Source organism: Cyprinodon tularosa, unplaced genomic scaffold, assembly GCF_016077235.1.
Source record: "Cyprinodon tularosa strain WSP-4 unplaced genomic scaffold, ASM1607723v1 ctg212, whole genome shotgun sequence".
Lineage (NCBI taxonomy): Eukaryota > Metazoa > Chordata > Actinopteri > Cyprinodontiformes > Cyprinodontidae > Cyprinodon > Cyprinodon tularosa.
The window spans coordinates 368513-386324 of NW_024038786.1; the positions used below are offsets into that span (position 1 = coordinate 368513).

A 17812-nucleotide genomic window follows, 5' to 3' on the forward strand; every position below is an offset into this window, starting at 1 on the left:
TGGTGCCATAGTTGGTAGTATGGCACTGATCTGATGCCTTGTACAACATCCTTTGTTTAAAAACCTGGCCTGGGGTTTTAATTTATAGACGTTGTATGGTATATTTGTATATGCATAGGTTCTCTCTACATACTCCAGTTTCCTCCCACCGTCCAAAAACATGAATGTTTGCTTAATGGATTACTCTGGTGCAGGGATCATCAATCTTATCAGTTCAAAGAATCACTTTTTTCCCTGGTTCTACAAAATTAAAGGTGTCTAAAGCCATAATAAGTTTTTACAAATATCCACTTAAATACATGTCTTATTTTGAAAGGTTATTACATTAAACAAAATTTTCTTATTCTTCTATTTTCAGATTTACGACAAAAATGATAATTCAAGCCTTACAAAAAAAAAACATATGTGCAATAAGGCAAGCTGAGTGAGCTCCTCTTCTAACTATAACAGATCAAGAATGATATTAGCCCACCTAAAATTATAAAGCATATAGTTAAAGAACAATACATTTTATCCTAAGTGCTACTCATGTCTTATCAATTGTTGTGATTTTTCAGGATTTATTTTAGATTTTTCCACTGTTTATTTTGCACCTGTGCTAGGCATTGCTGACTCACTCAGCTCTATTGCTTCCTTCTTTACTTACTTGAGTGCATATGTAATATCTTACCTAATGTCAATAGTGTTATATTTCAGTGCATTAAATTCATTTTGTAATATCCAATTTCCAGTGTTATCAGAATGAATACATAAGCCAACAGGGTGCCAAAATGTATTTATTTATACACTACTCAAAAAATTAAAGGAACACTTTGTAATCAGAGTTTAGCATCAAGTTAATTAAAGTTCTGGGATATTGATTTGGTCAGGTAAGTAGCAAAGGTGTTAATCGGTTTCAGCTGCTTTGGTGTTAATGAAATTGACAAGAGGTGCACTGGAGGGGCAACAACGAGACGGCCATCAAAACAGGAATGGTTTTACAGGTGGAGGCCACTGACATTTTTTGCCTTCCTCATCTTTTCTGATTATTTTTCGCCAGTTTTGCATTTGGCTAGGGTCACTGTCCCTACTGTTAGCATGAGGCGCTACCTGGACCCTACAGAGGTTGCACAGGCAGTCCTCCCCCGGGATGGTTTGCTGTGTCTCCCGGCACAATCTCAAGAGCATGGAGGAGATTCCAGGAGACAGGCAGTTTTTCCAGGAGAGCTGGACAGGGCCATAGAAGGTCTACAACCCATCAGCAGGGCCGATATCTACTACTTTGTGCAAGGAGGAGCACTGCCAGAGCCCTAAAAAATGACCTCCAGCAGGCCACTGATGTGAATGTCTCTGACCAAACAATCAGAAACAGAATTCACTAGGGTGGCCTGAGGCCCCGACATCCTCTAGTCGGCCCTGTGCTCACTGCCCGGCACCATGGAGCTCGATTGGCATTTGCCACAGAACACAGGAATTGGCAAGTCCACCACTGGCGCCTGGGGTCTGGAGAAGCCGTGGAGAAAGTTATGCTGCCTGTAACATCGTTCAGCATGATCGGTTTGGTGGTGGGTCAGTGATGGTCTGGGGAGGCATATCCATGGAGGGACGCACAGACCTATACAGGCTAGACAACGTCACCCTGACTGCCATTAGGTATCAGGATGAAATCCTTGCACCCATTGTCAGACCCTTTGCTGGTGCAGTGGGTCCTGGGTTCCTCCTGGTGCATGGCAATGCCCGGCCTCATGTGGCGATAGTACGCAGGCTGTTCCTGAAGGGTGAAGGAACTGATACCATTGATTGGCCCCGCACGCTCGCATGACCTAAATCCAATAGAGCACCTCTGGGACATTATGTTTCGATCCTTCCGACGCCGCCAGGTTGCACGTCAGACTGTCCAGGAGCTCAGTGATGCCCTGTTCCAGATGTGGGAGGAGATACCCCAGGACGCCATCTGTCGTCTCATTAGGAGCATGCCCCGACGTTGTCAGGCATGCATACACGCACGTGGAGGCCATACAAATTACTGAATACCATTTTGAGTTGATGCAACGAAATTTCAGCAAAATGGACTAGCCTGTCTCATCATTTTTTCACTGTAATTTTTGGGGGGTCTTTGAATTCATCCTTCTGTAGGTTGATCATTTTCATTTCCATCAAATGATGTGGCATCCTTTTGTTCCTAACACATCACCCAGTCCATATCAGTATAAATAAACAGCAGAATTTTTTGCCCCATTGAGATCTGATGTTTTTGTGTTGTGTAAAGTGTTCCTTTAATTTTTTAAGCAGTGTACATTTGTATGCAATCAGACTCAGAGTATTTTGAAATCAAATTTCTTTTAACAACAAAGAAACAAAAAAGGGGATGTCTCAAACGTAGTCCAAAGCAGGAATGTGCAGTCTTTATATCAAAAGAATAAGTTTTGGCTTTACTCTAGCAAAATAAAAGTCATTCACAGCCCGCAAATGTTACCTGACCTTTTGAAAATGTACATATATTTTTATATCTACTGTATGGAAAATGTTCTCTGATGATATTCGTGAAAAAACTTTTTAAACCTAACAAGAAGAATATATTTGATAAATATCATTGGTACTTTTACCAAATCAAATGATGCATGCAAGAAGTTAAAATAATTAATAGTAAACTAATAGTAAAGTTCATCAAGCTTATTTTTATAGCATATATATATAGGCAGTAGTTGGTGGATTAAGCTTCTTTTGTCAAATGAGATCAAAATAGATTTTAGAAAATGAGATGCAGAGAAAATATGAAAGAGGGTCACTCAATACAGAGGCAAAAATAACAGCAACTCAGCAGTCATGTTTTTATAGTCTATTTGCTTCTCTTTATCTATCCACTCTAACATGATGCAGTGGACAAAATCGTATGGGCTAAATTAATGTAAAATTCAATTCAGTTTATCTATATAGCACCAATTCAAAACACATATCATCTCAAGGCACTTTACAGAGACAATTCAACTAGATCATACAGTCAAACTGATTCAAAGGTTTCTATCTAAGGGAAACCAGTTGATTGCATTGACTCAAAGGCAATCCCTCACACTAAGCATGCTTGTAGATGTTTTTCTTTTGATAGACTTTTTCATTAAAGTCCTAATTTTTATGTAATTTAAAAGAATTTTCACAGCCAGATGGATAAAGTTGGATGGGATGATCTGCCTCATTTTAGCTGGCAGCAGTTTCCTCAAAACTCTATGAAGTGCCACACTCTGACCTTTAAGAAATACTGAATTTCACCCTAATTACAGACTGAAAGAGCCCTGCTTTTACAGCATCACTCTGACATCTGTCAGTTTTAATTAGTTCCCATCCAAGGCTGGCCTGCTCTGTAAACAGTGATTTACTGATTACCTGAGCATGATGCGCAAACACAACAGGTGAAAATACTGACATCAGGCTGATTGATTTGAAGAGGCCTCTGCTGTTTCTTTCAGTTCTACATACGGACCATCTGTCTCTCTGCTGCAGTAATCGGAGCAGAATAACAATTTTATAAGTTTAAAATGTTTTCACAAAAGTTCTGAATACTTAAAATTTGTAATGCAGAATTTCCGTGTCTTGGTTTTAATCTTTTACTTCAGCAATTTAAAATGAGACATTAGCTCCAGTTTGTGATGTTGTTTGCTCCCAAATATGGTCCCTATTTCATAAACACTCTTACATTATAATTTTTGGTTTCTGCATATCAAGTCAATTACGTTTACTCTCTAGAAATATACAAATATACAAGAAATATACAAGACTGACATTTAAAAACTGACATAAAGTGCTGGACATGACAGGTAACAGTGATAAGATATGTCTAGTTCTGCAGCATTAAATCATTTGATCTCAAGCCAATTTAGGCTAATAAAGACTGTTTTCAATTTTTTTTTTTTATATTTCTGTTGCATCAGGTTAGTTGTGACATTTCACATGGACCTGGGATTTGAAACTAAACCTGCAGAACTGCTTTTTTTTTTTTTTTTTTCCAGGTCACTTCAATTAGATCTGTCAGAACCTAGATTTATTCAAAGCCAGATCTCCTATCATGGACATCCAGCTGCTTGTTGTCTCCTAGTGGCATTTTCACTTTTCATTTCATTTATTTATTTATTTGAATAGGGAAAAAGCACATTAATGAACATAAGTATAAAAACAAATGTAAATATGCCGGATTATAGCTACAAAGCTAGTATTCTTTCGTAGTCCCTAGGCAGGCAAATGCATAAGAAAGAACATATAATATACTATATCTCAACCACAACCACAATTTCAACCAATACTGTTTATTTCATTTTCTGCCACCAAGTTCACACAGTTGTTTGCTTCTGTTTTCCATGTTAGATTTACACGAAACAAACCATAACATGACTATCTCTTTTTGACACAGAGCCAATTTCTTGTTGAAATAGATGATTTTCCTGGTCTTTAGACTAGTATGTAACTAGCTGAACAAATGAATATCATTTTTAGACATCTAGAAATTATAACCAATGAGTAATCGCTGAGGTACAGGGTACCTAAAATTGAGGTTGGGGTTCCTAACATCCTCAGTGAATAGTTTTGATGTTCCCATGATGTCAGACAGTGCAGTGTGTTTGAATTAACATTAATTCAGAGCTAACAAAGCTGTTACGTAATTTAAAAAAATATATATATCTGAACATAAGGTAATGTTTGATTTAATGTCATAGAGAAAAAACAAATGTTTGTATAAGATGTTCGTGTTTTCATTTGAAATATCATTTTTTAAGTTTTAGATTAACATGCAATGCAAGAGAATTAATAGTTTGAAATCAGACTGTTATTGAAATAAACTGCAGATTTAGACTGTATTTACTTGACAAAAAGCAGGTGGGGGCCTGAAAAAGAAATAAAAACAGATACTCTGAGAAGACTAGCATTCTGGCAGCTCCATTAAACCCCACCGCTGCCCGCAGGTTCAGCCTGTGTGAAATGATGGCTAAAGCTTCCTCAGGCCCTGGCTGAGGAACAGAGGTGTCATCCATGTCTGATGTCCAACTGCATCTCTCTGTTACCTTTAGGGTGCAGTTTCGCACCCAAGTGTGGCAGCGACGAATGAAGGAGAGGGAAAAGCAGGAGCTCGAGCAGCAGAGGGAGGAACAAGAGAGACGGGATCGTCTGGAAGCTCTCAGAAAGCAGGTGAACCATTAGCCTGTCTTAACACTTTGAGCCGCTCACAATTGTTCTGTCTGTTAAAATTACTCACAAGGGTTGAACTGGACACCATCTTACCTGAGCAAAGGCATCAGTGCCCCCTTTTGGCTGCATCCAAGAGGACAGTCGGATGTTCTAAGTCTTTCTGTTATCTCAGGTTGAAGTGCAGGCAGAGGCCGACCCAGAGAGGATGATGGCAGATACTGAAGCTTGGAGGAACCGACGCTTGAATCAGAGAGAGTTTGAGCTGCAGAGGCCTCTCTACAGTATTAACACGTACACAGACAAACAGGTGAGGCATTATAATATCTGACCTCTCATCTTTACCTGTTGTTTAAAAGATGCAAATGGCCAGCTGCAGTATTATTCTATTCATTCTGCCTGTCTGTCATTTGTTGATTTATAATCAGTTGTCCAGGTTTCGTTTCACTTTAGTTGAGACTGACCCATGCTGTCAGGGAACATATACAAAGCAAGTAGCTGATCAAACAATGTTTGTCCTCATATCAGCACACAGCCAAGATCTCAAGGACACCATGTCAGTCAATAAACTGCAGTGGCTGCTGGATCCAGCAGAACTGTTTCTCCGTATAGAGCATAACCCCTAAGCTTTATAACTAACATGAGCATAATCTAGTGGAAAAAGCAGTAAATGTGTAATTTATTTAGTGTGTTCTCTTTGAATTTCTGTCCCACAGATTGTGTCAGATCCGAGGGTTCGAGCTGAGCAGGCCTTTCGAAAGGCTGGAGTACATCAGAACCTGTACGCAAAGGAAATTCTGTCCCAAATCAAGCCCCTTAAAATGCCAAGAAAGGACACCAAATCTACACTTAAATTCTAGGGCTTTGTTTGCTTAAGTGTGCTTTTACCCAACATTTTTCTTAGCTTTTTGATTTTAATGCTGTTAAGCAAATAAATACATGCAAATGAGGAATTCCATCTTTTTGGGTGTGTTTTTATTTTGAATCCTTACCTCCTATAACAATAGACATAGTCTAATAATGAGTCACTGGCTACTTCTGAAACAGATATGCTCAAAATGTCAACAGTTGAGAAGGTTTCATCAGCCTTATCTCCTCACCTACCGCTGATTATATGCTTAATATGAATTTGGTTTGAGAGCGACAGATATTTTTCTGACATGCTGTCAACCTCTTACTAACTTACACGTTGCTCCTGCTGATGATATTTTTATACTGTTAAAGACACAGGCTCATATAGTGTTTACTCTCCATTCTGATATTACGGAAGAAGCCTGTTTGTTTGTTTCTTGCACTGTTTTTAAGTGTGAATGAAAGCAGTTTCAGTTGCTCTCTAATTCTTTCCTGGGGCGGGTTTAATCACAGATGAAAGAGTGACTGAATTTATTGTAGGGTAACAAAAGATTGTTTGGGAAAACCCAGATTCATTGAATAAACAGGAAACTGTTCCTGGCACATATCCAGTTTTATAAGCCGTGCATATGAACAATTATCAGAGCAGATAACACCTGTACAGTTCAGGCAGAGTGATATGAAATCACAGTCAGCACACCAACAACAGCATATTGATACTGCAGGCCATTTAAAATGCCCCATACTGACCCCGGTCTGTTACTTGGGTTAAGATTTGGAACATTCCTGGTTAAAACATAGTTACATAACAGTTGATGCTGTTGCAATCACAGCTCCCACTCTTCCAAAGTCCACGAGAAAGTATAAGATAACAATTAACCATTTATAAAATGTTTTCATATATATTATACTAGTGAATAACATGCTGTGATAAGTCATCGTAACCATCCGGATTCTGCAAATCGCTTGCTAATATTTATTGACAGTTTTCATGAAGTTTCATTTTCCAATAACATGCATTTTTCACATAAACTAGTAAATATGAAATATATATATCCAACTCATAACATTTAACAATTAAATGTATTGTTTGAGCTCCATGCTGCCATATTCCAAGGGATCAACAAAATGACAACATTATAAACTATATGTTTTTTTTTTTTATAAAGTTCTTTATTTATTCCTGTCATTATGAAAATAAGCACACAGAACACATCATTGCAAAGACTTGTGTTATCTTACATAAATACCAATTAATTTAATATGAAAAGATACAACACACACTTAAATAGATGTAAAAGAAATACTGTTCAAAGTTCAATCAAATCATAAAAAACTTAAATATTTGTCTAATCCGACTATTAACATTAGGTACAGTACATGTATGTACATATCCACATGGTAGTCAAAGCTCTATACAGCTGTTAGGAGGGGCAAAGAATTCAGGCGATGAGTCCCAAGCGTTTCTTGATATAGTGGGAAACCAGGACTTGAGGTCTCTGCTGGTACTCCACCAGAACATCATGTGGGGAGGTGATCTGGTCGCCCTCGAAGCGGTTCAGCAACACAACACACACCACAGCCGCTGAAGAGTAAAAAAAAAAAGAAAAGAGATGAGTGATGATATTTATAACAGCTTACTGTGCTGTTCCAGCAACTTCACTGTTATTTCTAGCTTATCTAAAGATTTTTACAAAAGCCGTCCCGAATTGTTTGTCATAGTTTGAAGCGTTTAATCATTATTGTTGCCATTTGTCAACTAAGAATCAACACAAACCTCCCTGACTTGACTGCAATGTTCTATTTTCTTTCCCTTTTTAAAGAGGTTATATAAAATTGTAAATGGTTCAGATTTTCCTCAAGCTGTGTTAAAGTTTGGATTTTTTCAAAATTTTTTGATATTCTACTGCGATTAAAAATTAATTTATGATAGCGTTTTTTACCAGGGAGGCTATTCTTTGTGGTCCTGTGTGTCGAAGATTCTTGCTCTAACCACAGTACAAGCAGGAAATGTTTTTTCTGCCTGTCTTGTAACATCTCTTAGACCAATTGTCAGATATGTTCAGAAATCTTGTATCGGTTCATTCTAAGAGTCAATTGTTGATTATTAAATGACACCTTTTAGCCCACAGACTCGGCACATGGCAGCAAATACGGTGGACTCCATCTCGATATTCCTCACTCCAGCCTCGTAGGCTTTCCTAAGATACTCCAGTTTTTCCTCATGAGAAAAAGAGCAGAGAGCTCCATCAAGCCTGCCTTGGCCTATGGAGATACAGGAGAGTTTCAGTGCATGATCAGTTCAAGGGAATTCCCAGTTGTTTAAATATGAATCTGAGCATATTTTCAGCCTAGTACCTTCATAGAAGTCGTGGGTGCACATGGTGTTTCCAATAACAGATGGGAAGTTTTGCAACTCGGAGGAGCATTGCAGAAGATCCTTAGCAACGCCTTCATCCAGCTCTGTACTCCGAGTGATAACTTTACCCAGAACAACTTGTTCAAACTGAGGGCGGAAAGAGTAGTCCACTGCTTTTTCAGTGATTACGACTGTGCCTGGAGCCAGACCTGCAGATAACACATTACAACTACCTTAGAAGATTGTTCTAGGTGCATCTACTAATTTAGCTCTATTTATTCTAAACCCTCCATCTACAGGAGGACAATAATCCGGTCTTACCGACTCCGCCGGATGTTCCCAAGCGAAACAAAACAACATCACGGCACTGGGCATGATGAAGCAGTTTGATGAGCTCGTGAAGCATGATAGAGATGGAAGGGACACCCATTCCATGCTACAGAATAAAGAAAAGGAAAATAACTTCTAGAAGATGTCTGACTACATTTACATAATTTTTAACCTGTGTAAAATTGAATATGTACACTTATGGAGAGCACTGGTCCAACTTTGTACATGCAGTAGCGGTCGGTCCCCTCACAGATATCTGTGATATCTTCTGGGCTTCCTGGTAGGTTCAGCTCCTGGTGCATGAATTGGGCAAAAGCCTTCATTCGATTCGCACTGCCACCCACACACACAAACTAAGTGAAACAGAGAGAATGCAGTTAAAAAGGGGAGTTTGGCTTCATACATGTTAGGTTTTTTTTTTTCCTATAGCTATGCTTTCACAAACCTTAATATCACCAAACATTTCTGGAAGGTTGTGAGTCTTTGTGCTCAAGCTGAGGTGGTACAGAATGTCCTCTTCCATCGAGTCCAAATAAGGATTTTTTACTTGAACCTGTTGTCTAAGATTATTTCAACTTATATTAGAACTTAGTCGAAATTAAATCCAAAATGCATATGAGATTAAAAGCTTAAAATGTTAAATACGTAAAACACTTACTTGATGTAGTCCTTGTGCTCACTTCCCATACAGTTGAGAAGAATTGGTGCCATGGCTGTAGGTGGTTCTTCAAAAGAAATGTTTAAATGTCTGTAAAATTTGTTGAGAAACCGTCAAACACTCGATGTATTTTGAGTAAGAGTGAGACCAAACGGAGTTAATATAGTGGTCACCGCTGACCTAATCACTGATTGGCTCTGAAAAGAGGTGTAGCAGTAGTAGCTTTTCTGCTAAAGATACAGACAAACAGAGCAAGTCGAGGTATGTAGAAATACTTGAAAAAGAAAAAAAAAAATAAGAACAGCCTGTGAAACATAAACAGTGTGGTATGATTAAATCCTGGAGTGTGCAGTAGTTGATTCAGCCAATCAGAATTCAGAGTATGACGCATTCTGACCTTACTCACCGCGGGAACATAGAGTTGACCTCTGACCCTCACTCACCGTGGATATAATGTATAACCAACACCAGAATAATCCTTCTGATAAATAAACAGATGAGATAATTATGCTTTTAAGCTTTCATGCATGAAATTTCATAACCATATTCAGGATTTTTTTTAGGCATTTTAAAGTCGTTTTGAAATGTCTTTTTTCAAAGCCGTGTTAAAAACAAAACTTTTCTTGCTTTAGTTAAGATAAAAATGCTAAAACATATATTTTATAGAAAGAATACATCTGGGGATGTACAGTATTTAAGGCAGCACATCAAGCACACTACTTCATCATGGGAAAAACAAAAGAATTAATGCTAGATTTCAGGGGGAACTTTAACATCTAGTTCATTATTTGGTGAAATCGCCAAGTGCATGAAGCTAATAAATTATTTTAAGCGAATAAATATACACAACTGTAAAAACAAATAAGAATTTCCTCATAATCATACACCATATACATATCAGGAAGTAGACAGAGTATGTGTCCCAGTGTTTTGATGTGAAACATGTGGCTTAGCCTTAAAAGAAAAGCAAAATGATTGCATTGTTTGAATTGTCCTTACCTTAATAAAAAAACATTCTACACTATCAGCAAGGAAGAATTCATATAAATCTTTGCAAATCTGATCAAAGGCAAATACCTTAAATTTTAGATTTCTGTGCCTTGTAGTCTGATGAAGCTAAAATGAACATTTTGTTACATTTTGAAGAAAAGGAAGGAGTTCAAGGCTGAGAACATCCTTCCATCTGTTAAATACGGCTGTGGTAGCATATACTGTAGCTTCTGTCCCCATTCATCTCCTATTCAACGCTACACTCCCTCCATGTAAAACATTTCTAAAGAGAAATTCTATATTGTTCATAGAGCTAAAGAAATAAGAGGTGAGACTCGTCAAATGTTTTAGTTACAGAACTATAAGTTAGTCTGTTAAAGTATCTTGAAGAAGTGAAAAAGGCTGACCTCACAAGGAAAGCAAGAAAGAATCAGTCATCAAAATCTGAACTTTTATTTGACGTGTTTTAATCAACTTTAACATCAACAGCAAACAAACCCTTGAACAAATGCCTCTCCGTTATTTAGATGAGGCAACAATGAGGCAACACTTAAGGTAACATAAACAATCCACTATATTCTTAATAAATCAATTCAATTTCACACTTTTAAAGATGTTGAACTTGTTCAAACGCTTCATCTGGCTCAGCAGGACAAAGTTTAGAAATTAATGTCAGAGGGAATGATGGCAAATATTCTTCTTGGAGTGTGTTCACCCACTTACTGCACATCTGGCAGTCTTTCAGCCTGCTGACATAAAATAAAAAAATAAAAAAAGAGTAAGAGTCATTCCATTAATCGTTCCCACATAAGTCACCATTATATCTACATAATACTGTCAAAGTGCATCATAAATTGTTAATGACTCAAATGTTAAAGTTTTACACAGCAAATCTGTCCTTTCATTGTGCTTATTCATAAAGCAGTCTCATAAAAATCAGTACACTGGTTAATGGCCTGCCTTCATTTTGTTTTATCGTTTAAGAAGTGATTCCTGAAAGCACTTTAAAAAGAACATTGAAACGTTTAACTGTGAAAAAGAGATTGTAACTCTACTGCTGCATAACTTACTTGGTAAATTACTGCTTAGGTTCTCTGTCTTCTGCATAACCAAAGCTCAACAGCTTAGCCATGTCAACAGGTGCTGGTTTCTTGTCAAACATTCTGAAATAGCAAAAAATAAACAAAAATTAATAAAAAAAATAAGTAGATAGATAGATAGATAGATAGATAGATAGATAGATAGATAGATAGATAGATAGATAGATAGATAGATAGATAGATAGATAGATAGATAGATAGATAGATAGATAGATAGATAGATAGATAGAAAGATAGATAGATAGATTTTAATCACTTGTTTTATTACAAATACTGGAACAGTGGCAAGTGTGTGATGGTTTAAGCCAAAGGTATTACAGCTGACGAGGGTTAAACATTAAACATGCACATTACTGTTTACCAACCCCTTACTGTATCCCAAGATAAACTCTGGTTACTTATTACAAGAGGTTTTCTTTCACCGAAACACAGTCATCTATTGGTATTTCCAAACTAACGTTTTCTGACATTATCATTCTACTACTTAATTCTTGAAAAAAGGGGTTTCACCAAAAAAAAAAACTTCCACAATTCAAAATTATTAAATGAGAAAGAGGGGGGGGAGTCAGATTTGAATATTGTTTTTTTTTTTCCCGTGTTGCTTTTCTTTTAGTACCAATAAGAAAATCATTGTAACTGATGTATAACCTTGTATTAAAGATAATAATTATGGTCCTCAACATTTTGCCTCCTTAGCAGTGAGGATTGTGTTCTTTAGGGTTTTGCCATGTCATTGACATTGTCTCTGAGGTGCAGGGACACAAAGCTCTGAACAGCTGTGGGCCAAAACAAACAAACAGTTGCACATGCAGAATGCTCTAGAAGCCATTGCACTTTGAGCTGCTGTATTTGACCTGATCCTGCAACGTGCTCATTGATTTTCTGCTTTGTCATCACAACATATGTATTTCTAGAATATTCATGTTATGAGTTGTTACGATTATTACTAGGATAACACCAATAGGAAACAGATATCTTGCAAAAATCTGTTAAAAAGAGCAACAAATATTTCCGGAGGTAGGAGCGAGAGGCTCCTTTTCTACTGAAATTTGAGTAATTTTTCCTGGTAATTAATCAGAGAGGAAGACAACACAGGCTGCTTGTAACTCAGGGAGATCTACAAAGATCCACAGGTCAGAATCTTTGAGTAGTCTTTGAAGAGTGTTCACTTAACAATGAGTGAACCCTAGAAGAAAACTTCTTAAGGCTTGGTCTGAGGTTAACCTTCCAGCAGGACAACAATCCTATCTAATCCAATAGACAAGAAAAGCTACAAAGCAATGATATAGATTAAAGAATCCAGCCTGTCTGAGACTGAGGTGTTTTGGAAACAAGAATGGGCTAAAATCTGTCTTTTTTATTTTGTAAAACTGGTAGAGACATACCCCTTAAACACCTGCAGCAATGTTTGTCGTTCTACTTCACAAATATACAGTTTGTGTGAGTCTGTCACATGCAGTACCAAGAAAATACATTGAAATTTGCAACTGCAATATCACTGCTGAATAAATTTGTTATAAACACTAACATCACAGAACATTAAAATACTCTGTTTGAATTTAAATGGATCTGAATTAAGAAACCAAAAGCAAGATAGGATGTTAGAAAACATTTAAAATGCAAGAGAAAAGTAATATCTGCATATCATTTAAATGGCAGTGTCACTAGCAATATGCATAAGTGGCTATAAATGAGAAAAATCTGGATAATCAAATACGGGAAATTCACATTTAGATTTGTATCTAAAGCTGTTGCTGCCTGCAGAGTTTAAACCAGTTCAACATTATATTTTCTTCCAAATAAAAGCCTTCCCTCACTTTAGTTTAACTTGGTCATGACTTACAAGTTAAACATTTTAGAATTCTCAACAGTATCAGAAATGGATTTCATTCAGATAACATGGTGTAGTTGAAAATATAAGACATATAGACAACTGAGTATATTATACACCATTGTTAAGTATACAGTTCACATCAGTGTATTAATCTGGATTCTTAATGTTGCAGTCCAAAAGCTGATTTCCTTGTTGCTTTACATTTCAATAAACAGTGAAGCTCAGTTACAAATTAGAGCAAAAAAAACAAAAAAAACACAACTAATATTTTATGGGAGTGTCAGAACATTTAACAAAGAACAACAGCACCATCTTGTGATCAGAGTGACTTACATCTTCTTATACTTGCTCCCATATTGATTGGGATTCTGGGACTCCTCCATCTGGTTGTAATTAGCATCTGGGGTCTAAAAAACAGCACAAAGTCAGAGAATATTGGGTTGGACAACCTGTGCTGAGTTTAAATCACAAAGAAACAACTAACTGCATCAAAAAGTGGAACCATAATGCAGGATTCCATCATGAATAAACCTACAGCTCAGCCATAAAGCAAAACAAACAAGATCAAGTAGTATCAGTTATGTAATGTTATTAAAAACTACACACCTTTTCTTTTCCAGTGCCGCTGTCTCTATCTCTCTCCCAGGCAGACATGTTGTCACTCAGGAAAGGAGCCTCTTGTGGTAGATAGGCTCCAGGTCTTTTGTTCTGGTTGCTACAAATGAGTCCCAAAGAACACATTTTTAATTATATATGTAAAATGTACACAAAAACCTAGTGGTATTTAGGTTAGGGTCCTTCTAATCATAGTGTCTTTTTATTATCACAAATTAAAACTAAATGTAGGATCTGATATTTTTTAAACACCTTATTGGGCTGGGATCTCCTGAGTCCATGCTGAACCAGTCTGGAGGTTTGTATGCATTTTGTTTACAAGCATTTGCTTCGTCATACCACAAAAGCTCTACCAAATCAAGAAAGAGAAAAGAAAAGGTATTTAAATGTGGTATTTATAGGCCAAGATGAAACATGAATGTCATAAAAGAAACACAATATGTCTACCCTTATGGCCTCCTTGCTTCGCCAATTTTAAATAGTCAGAATCGCTTTTCAGCACTGCAGCTCTTCTCCCACGGTTCCTCTCCTCAGGTGGAGAACCAGTGGTTCTGGACAATCCGGGGATCTGGGAGATATGTCCATCCTGTGTTACATAGCCTGTTCTGACACCTGTTTGGGTGCAACCACACACAGACACACACACACATGTAAACAGAGATACACAAATATTCTTTGTTTCTTCTATTTCTGGTTGGATTTATTGGCAGTTTGCCAAAAACATTTAATAGCATTATCGTCACTTACTGGTATGGAGTGTGGTTTGTGATGGACTATCTACTTAATAGACATATATATAATTTCTAAGGAAGGCAAAAAAAGAAAACAAAAAAAACTACATACTTATACATAACTTTGTATTGTACTGCACCCGTCTATATCATACACACATTCACCCTCTCAATAATCAAATTCTATGACATAATTTAGTTTTCTTTAAAAATCAAATAACTATTTGTATAAATTTACTCCCCAAGTTCTTCCTCAAAATATCTACTAAATTCATATTTTCCTTAATACATTCAAACGCTCTCCTCATATATCTTCTCTATGACATTCCAGTATAACATGTTCTGTTGTTTCATATTTTCCACAGTAACCACATTTGCCAGTAGTATGCTTTTGAACCATCTTCCTGTTTTTTCTTCATCCCACCTTTTTTTGCCATTTTTGCATCAGTTTTCATTTAATAATACTCTTTCACTCCGATTTACTTGTTTTAATTGTAAAACTAATCGGATTTTGAATTGCCTTCTTTGCCATTCTACCTGCCCTCTCATTTCCTTCTACTTCAATATCTGCTGGAACCCACACAAATAAAACAATCAAACCCATATTTTTTATTCTGAATAATGTATGAAATATTTCTAATAGGATGACCATCCTACTATCTGACTGATTATATTTTAAACTTCATAATGCAGAGCTTTAATCTGAACGAATTACTGTTTTTAATGGTTTTATATCTTCTACCCAGAGTTAAGCTAATAATATTGCCAACATTTCCCATGTGTATACTGATAATCCATCTGAAATTCCTATTTTTATATTAAATTCTGTATAAAGTTGGATATATTGATAATATTTGTCTAAATGTAACTATTAAATTACTATCTACTCTGTAGATTTATCTTGTTTCTTTTCCATTAGTGACATATCTACTATTGCTTCTGGTAGAATCCATGGTGCTATATCTGATATTGGTGCCTGGGTGATTTCTAAATTGGTAATTCTAAATTCTTTTATTTTGTTTTCAACTGTCCATCCAAAACTCCTCATTACTTTCTTTTCATTTTCCCAACATGGATTTTAAATTTCCCAAGTTGGATGATCAGAGTTATTACCTTGTAGATTTAATAATTCATTTCTAGTTTGGTTCATAGTCTTTGTTTAAACTGTTTGAATAAATTAGTAGATTTAGTAAGGGAAGTAGCTCTTCAAAAATAAATAGCTATTTTTAATCCCAAAGCATAAATCCTTGTACTTACCCGATTTTCCTGGTTCAACATCGCTGCCTGAGAAAACTAAGGACGTTCTGAGGAGGAAAAACAGCCAACAGACAAAACGGGAGACGTTAGCAGGATGCTAATCCTAGCATAAACCGGTTGGTTTAGGTAACTAGCCTTGGTTAGCCAAAATTAGCTTAGCATAAGCCTCAAAACAACACGTAAACTTTGAACGGAGTACGGAAAAGTTCGGATTTGAGCTCGGACGTGTGTCACTTACTCTGAATTCATCTTGCAGGAGAACAAAACGCTGTTGCATCCACTATGTTTGGAAGTTTGTGAACTCGTCACCATGGAAACGGGTTCCTTTGACAGCAGCTGCTGAGCTATGAACCCGAAGGGAGAACTGTTCACACTGAACCGTATCTTTTTTTCTTATCAGACACAACAGTTACAGTTCAGTTCATTTGCGACATGAAACCAACTGACAAGTTTTTTTGCTCAAACATAAGCGAGAAAAAATAATAATAATAATAAAAAACTTCTGCTTTGGAATAAAAAAGCTTTTATCCCCATGTATTGTTATTCTTAATTAGAAAGTCAAATAAATAAAAAAGTAAAAAAAATAAATAAATAAATAAATAAATAAAAAAAAAATTATTAAACACAGCTGAATTAATTAAAGGAATGATTTTAAACTAGAGTATGATATCAAGTTAATGAAACTTCTGTGATATTTATGTAGCTTGTTAAGTTTTAGAGGTTGTTTTTACTTTTAAATTAGCTTTTTGGTTTTAATAAAATCAACAAAAGATGTGCTGAAGGGTCAGTAATAAAATGACCCCAAAAAAAAGGAATAACTTTACAGGTGGTGGCCATAGATATTTTTTGCAAGTTGTTTTTTGATTGCTATTTCATCCGACCACTGTCACTGTCTCTAATGGTAGCATGACCTGCACCCTGCAGAGGTTGCACAGGCAGTTCAGCTCCACCAGGATGTTTTGAACAGACTTCATATAGATGCCCTGAGGGCTTCATGCCCTCTGAATGATGTCCCCTGGAGATCATTTGGCCTTACCAGGAAATAATGTAATTCTGTATATATAAAAAAGACTTTATTGATCCCAATGGGCAATTGTATAAAACATCAAAGATGAGAAGTTTGGTACTTAACATGAATAAGAGAAGGTTTACTCTAAGCTCATGTGATAGATATGACAGGGTCTGGAGAAGCTTTGGTGGACATCATGTGCACCTCATCCTGCCTACAGCATTTTGGTATGATTGCTTTGGTGGGTTAATGAGCTGTGCAAGATAAATGGTGGCTCCCTAACTTCATGTTGTAGCACTACTTTTAGACGCTTGCAATAGAAAGATGTAAACAATTCCTTCAAGTTTTTAAAAGTATGAACAAATAGTGATATAAATAAACATAACTTTTTCACACCTCCATTCAGTTTGCTGCTTTATTCATCACTATCTGAAGAAAAAAAAAAGACATAGTCCAAGTAGAACAACAAATGATTCCCAAACTATATATTTTTTTGAAGACTTAAGCACCGTCGTAAACTAAAATTACAGCCAACGTACAAATAATTTGTTTGTGTAGAGAAATTACGTTTTTAAATGCTCAGTGATGTGAATCATCCTTCTGTTTTTCTGGCTCCTAAAGTAGTTTATTCATTCCTTCAATGTAGTGAATATGCACAGAGCAGCACAGTCCTTTAAACGCTGGGCTATCAAGTTCTTTATAATTCAGGGATGGAAAGAGCTTCCCTTAATTTCAATATAAAATTCTATTACTGTGACTTTAAAATAGAAAAATGAATCATACACCATAAAATGACTTACCATTTAATTTGCGTCCCAGTTTAAATTGTGTATTTTCTAATGACAAACAGCCAGTATTACTAAAATAATTAAACAATTCTTGTAGCAGCATTCTGTCTTAAGCAAAACTTGATTACAGTAACATTT

General features: G+C 36.4%; 3 protein-coding genes across 4 annotated transcripts in view; 1 reads left to right on the plus strand and 2 right to left on the minus strand.

Moving 5' to 3' along the window:
• The window catches only part of LOC119783884 (coiled-coil domain-containing protein 148-like), a 53479-nt gene extending 47375 nt beyond the window's left edge, over positions 1-6104 (plus strand). The window contains exons 13-15 of the mRNA XM_038285607.1: positions 5037-5154; positions 5327-5461; positions 5868-6104. Coding sequence (XP_038141535.1) covers positions 5037-5154; positions 5327-5461; positions 5868-6011 — 397 coding nt within the window. The 3' untranslated portion in view covers positions 6012-6104. The remainder of the gene's footprint in view (positions 1-5036; positions 5155-5326; positions 5462-5867) is intronic.
• A 1050-nt stretch (positions 6105-7154) lies between these two features.
• On the minus strand, positions 7155-9564 carry upp2 (uridine phosphorylase 2). The gene is made up of 7 exons (XM_038285588.1): positions 9351-9564; positions 9138-9252; positions 8887-9045; positions 8684-8798; positions 8362-8571; positions 8122-8268; positions 7155-7588 (listed from the first exon to the last, which is right to left on the minus strand). Exons 1-7 carry the CDS (start codon positions 9401-9403, stop codon positions 7446-7448), a joined length of 942 nt encoding a protein of 313 aa, XP_038141516.1. The 5' UTR covers positions 9404-9564; the 3' UTR covers positions 7155-7445.
• Positions 9565-10777: 1213 nt separating this feature from the next.
• Positions 10778-16271, minus strand: LOC119783874 (uncharacterized protein C7orf57 homolog). 2 transcript variants are annotated; one of them, XM_038285584.1, is made up of 8 exons: positions 16116-16271; positions 15878-15924; positions 14337-14501; positions 14142-14238; positions 13881-13989; positions 13608-13681; positions 11411-11503; positions 10778-11086 (listed from the first exon to the last, which is right to left on the minus strand). In XM_038285584.1, the coding sequence occupies exons 1-7, from the start codon at positions 16187-16189 to the stop codon at positions 11419-11421; spliced, it is 651 nt and encodes a 216-aa protein (XP_038141512.1). In that variant the 5' UTR covers positions 16190-16271; the 3' UTR covers positions 10778-11086; positions 11411-11418. The 2 variants fall into 2 exon arrangements, with proteins under 2 accessions (XP_038141512.1, XP_038141511.1); XM_038285583.1 differs by having other exon boundaries at positions 10778-11089.
• Positions 16272-17812: the final 1541 nt, after the last annotated feature.

Excerpts from the sequence above, each read along its gene's own strand:
- upp2 (XM_038285588.1), bottom strand. The coding sequence starts at position 9,403 with ATGGCACCAATTCTTCTCAACTGTATGGGAAGTGAGCACAAGGACTAC. Across the intron at positions 8,799-8,886 it reads GACCAGTGCTCTCCATAAGT|CATGGAATGGGTGTCCCTTC; the intron begins GTACATATTCAA and ends TTTATTCTGTAG. Across the intron at positions 7,589-8,121 it reads CCGAGTCTGTGGGCTAAAAG|CGGCTGTGGTGTGTGTTGTG; the intron begins GTGTCATTTAAT and ends TTTACTCTTCAG.
- LOC119783874 (XM_038285584.1), bottom strand. The coding sequence starts at position 16,189 with ATGGTGACGAGTTCACAAACTTCCAAACATAGTGGATGCAACAGCGTT. Across the intron at positions 13,990-14,141 it reads GGAGATCCCAGCCCAATAAG|CAACCAGAACAAAAGACCTG; the intron begins GTGTTTAAAAAA and ends ACTCATTTGTAG. Across the intron at positions 11,504-13,607 it reads GGGAGCAAGTATAAGAAGAT|AATGTTTGACAAGAAACCAG; the intron begins GTAAGTCACTCT and ends TTGCTATTTCAG.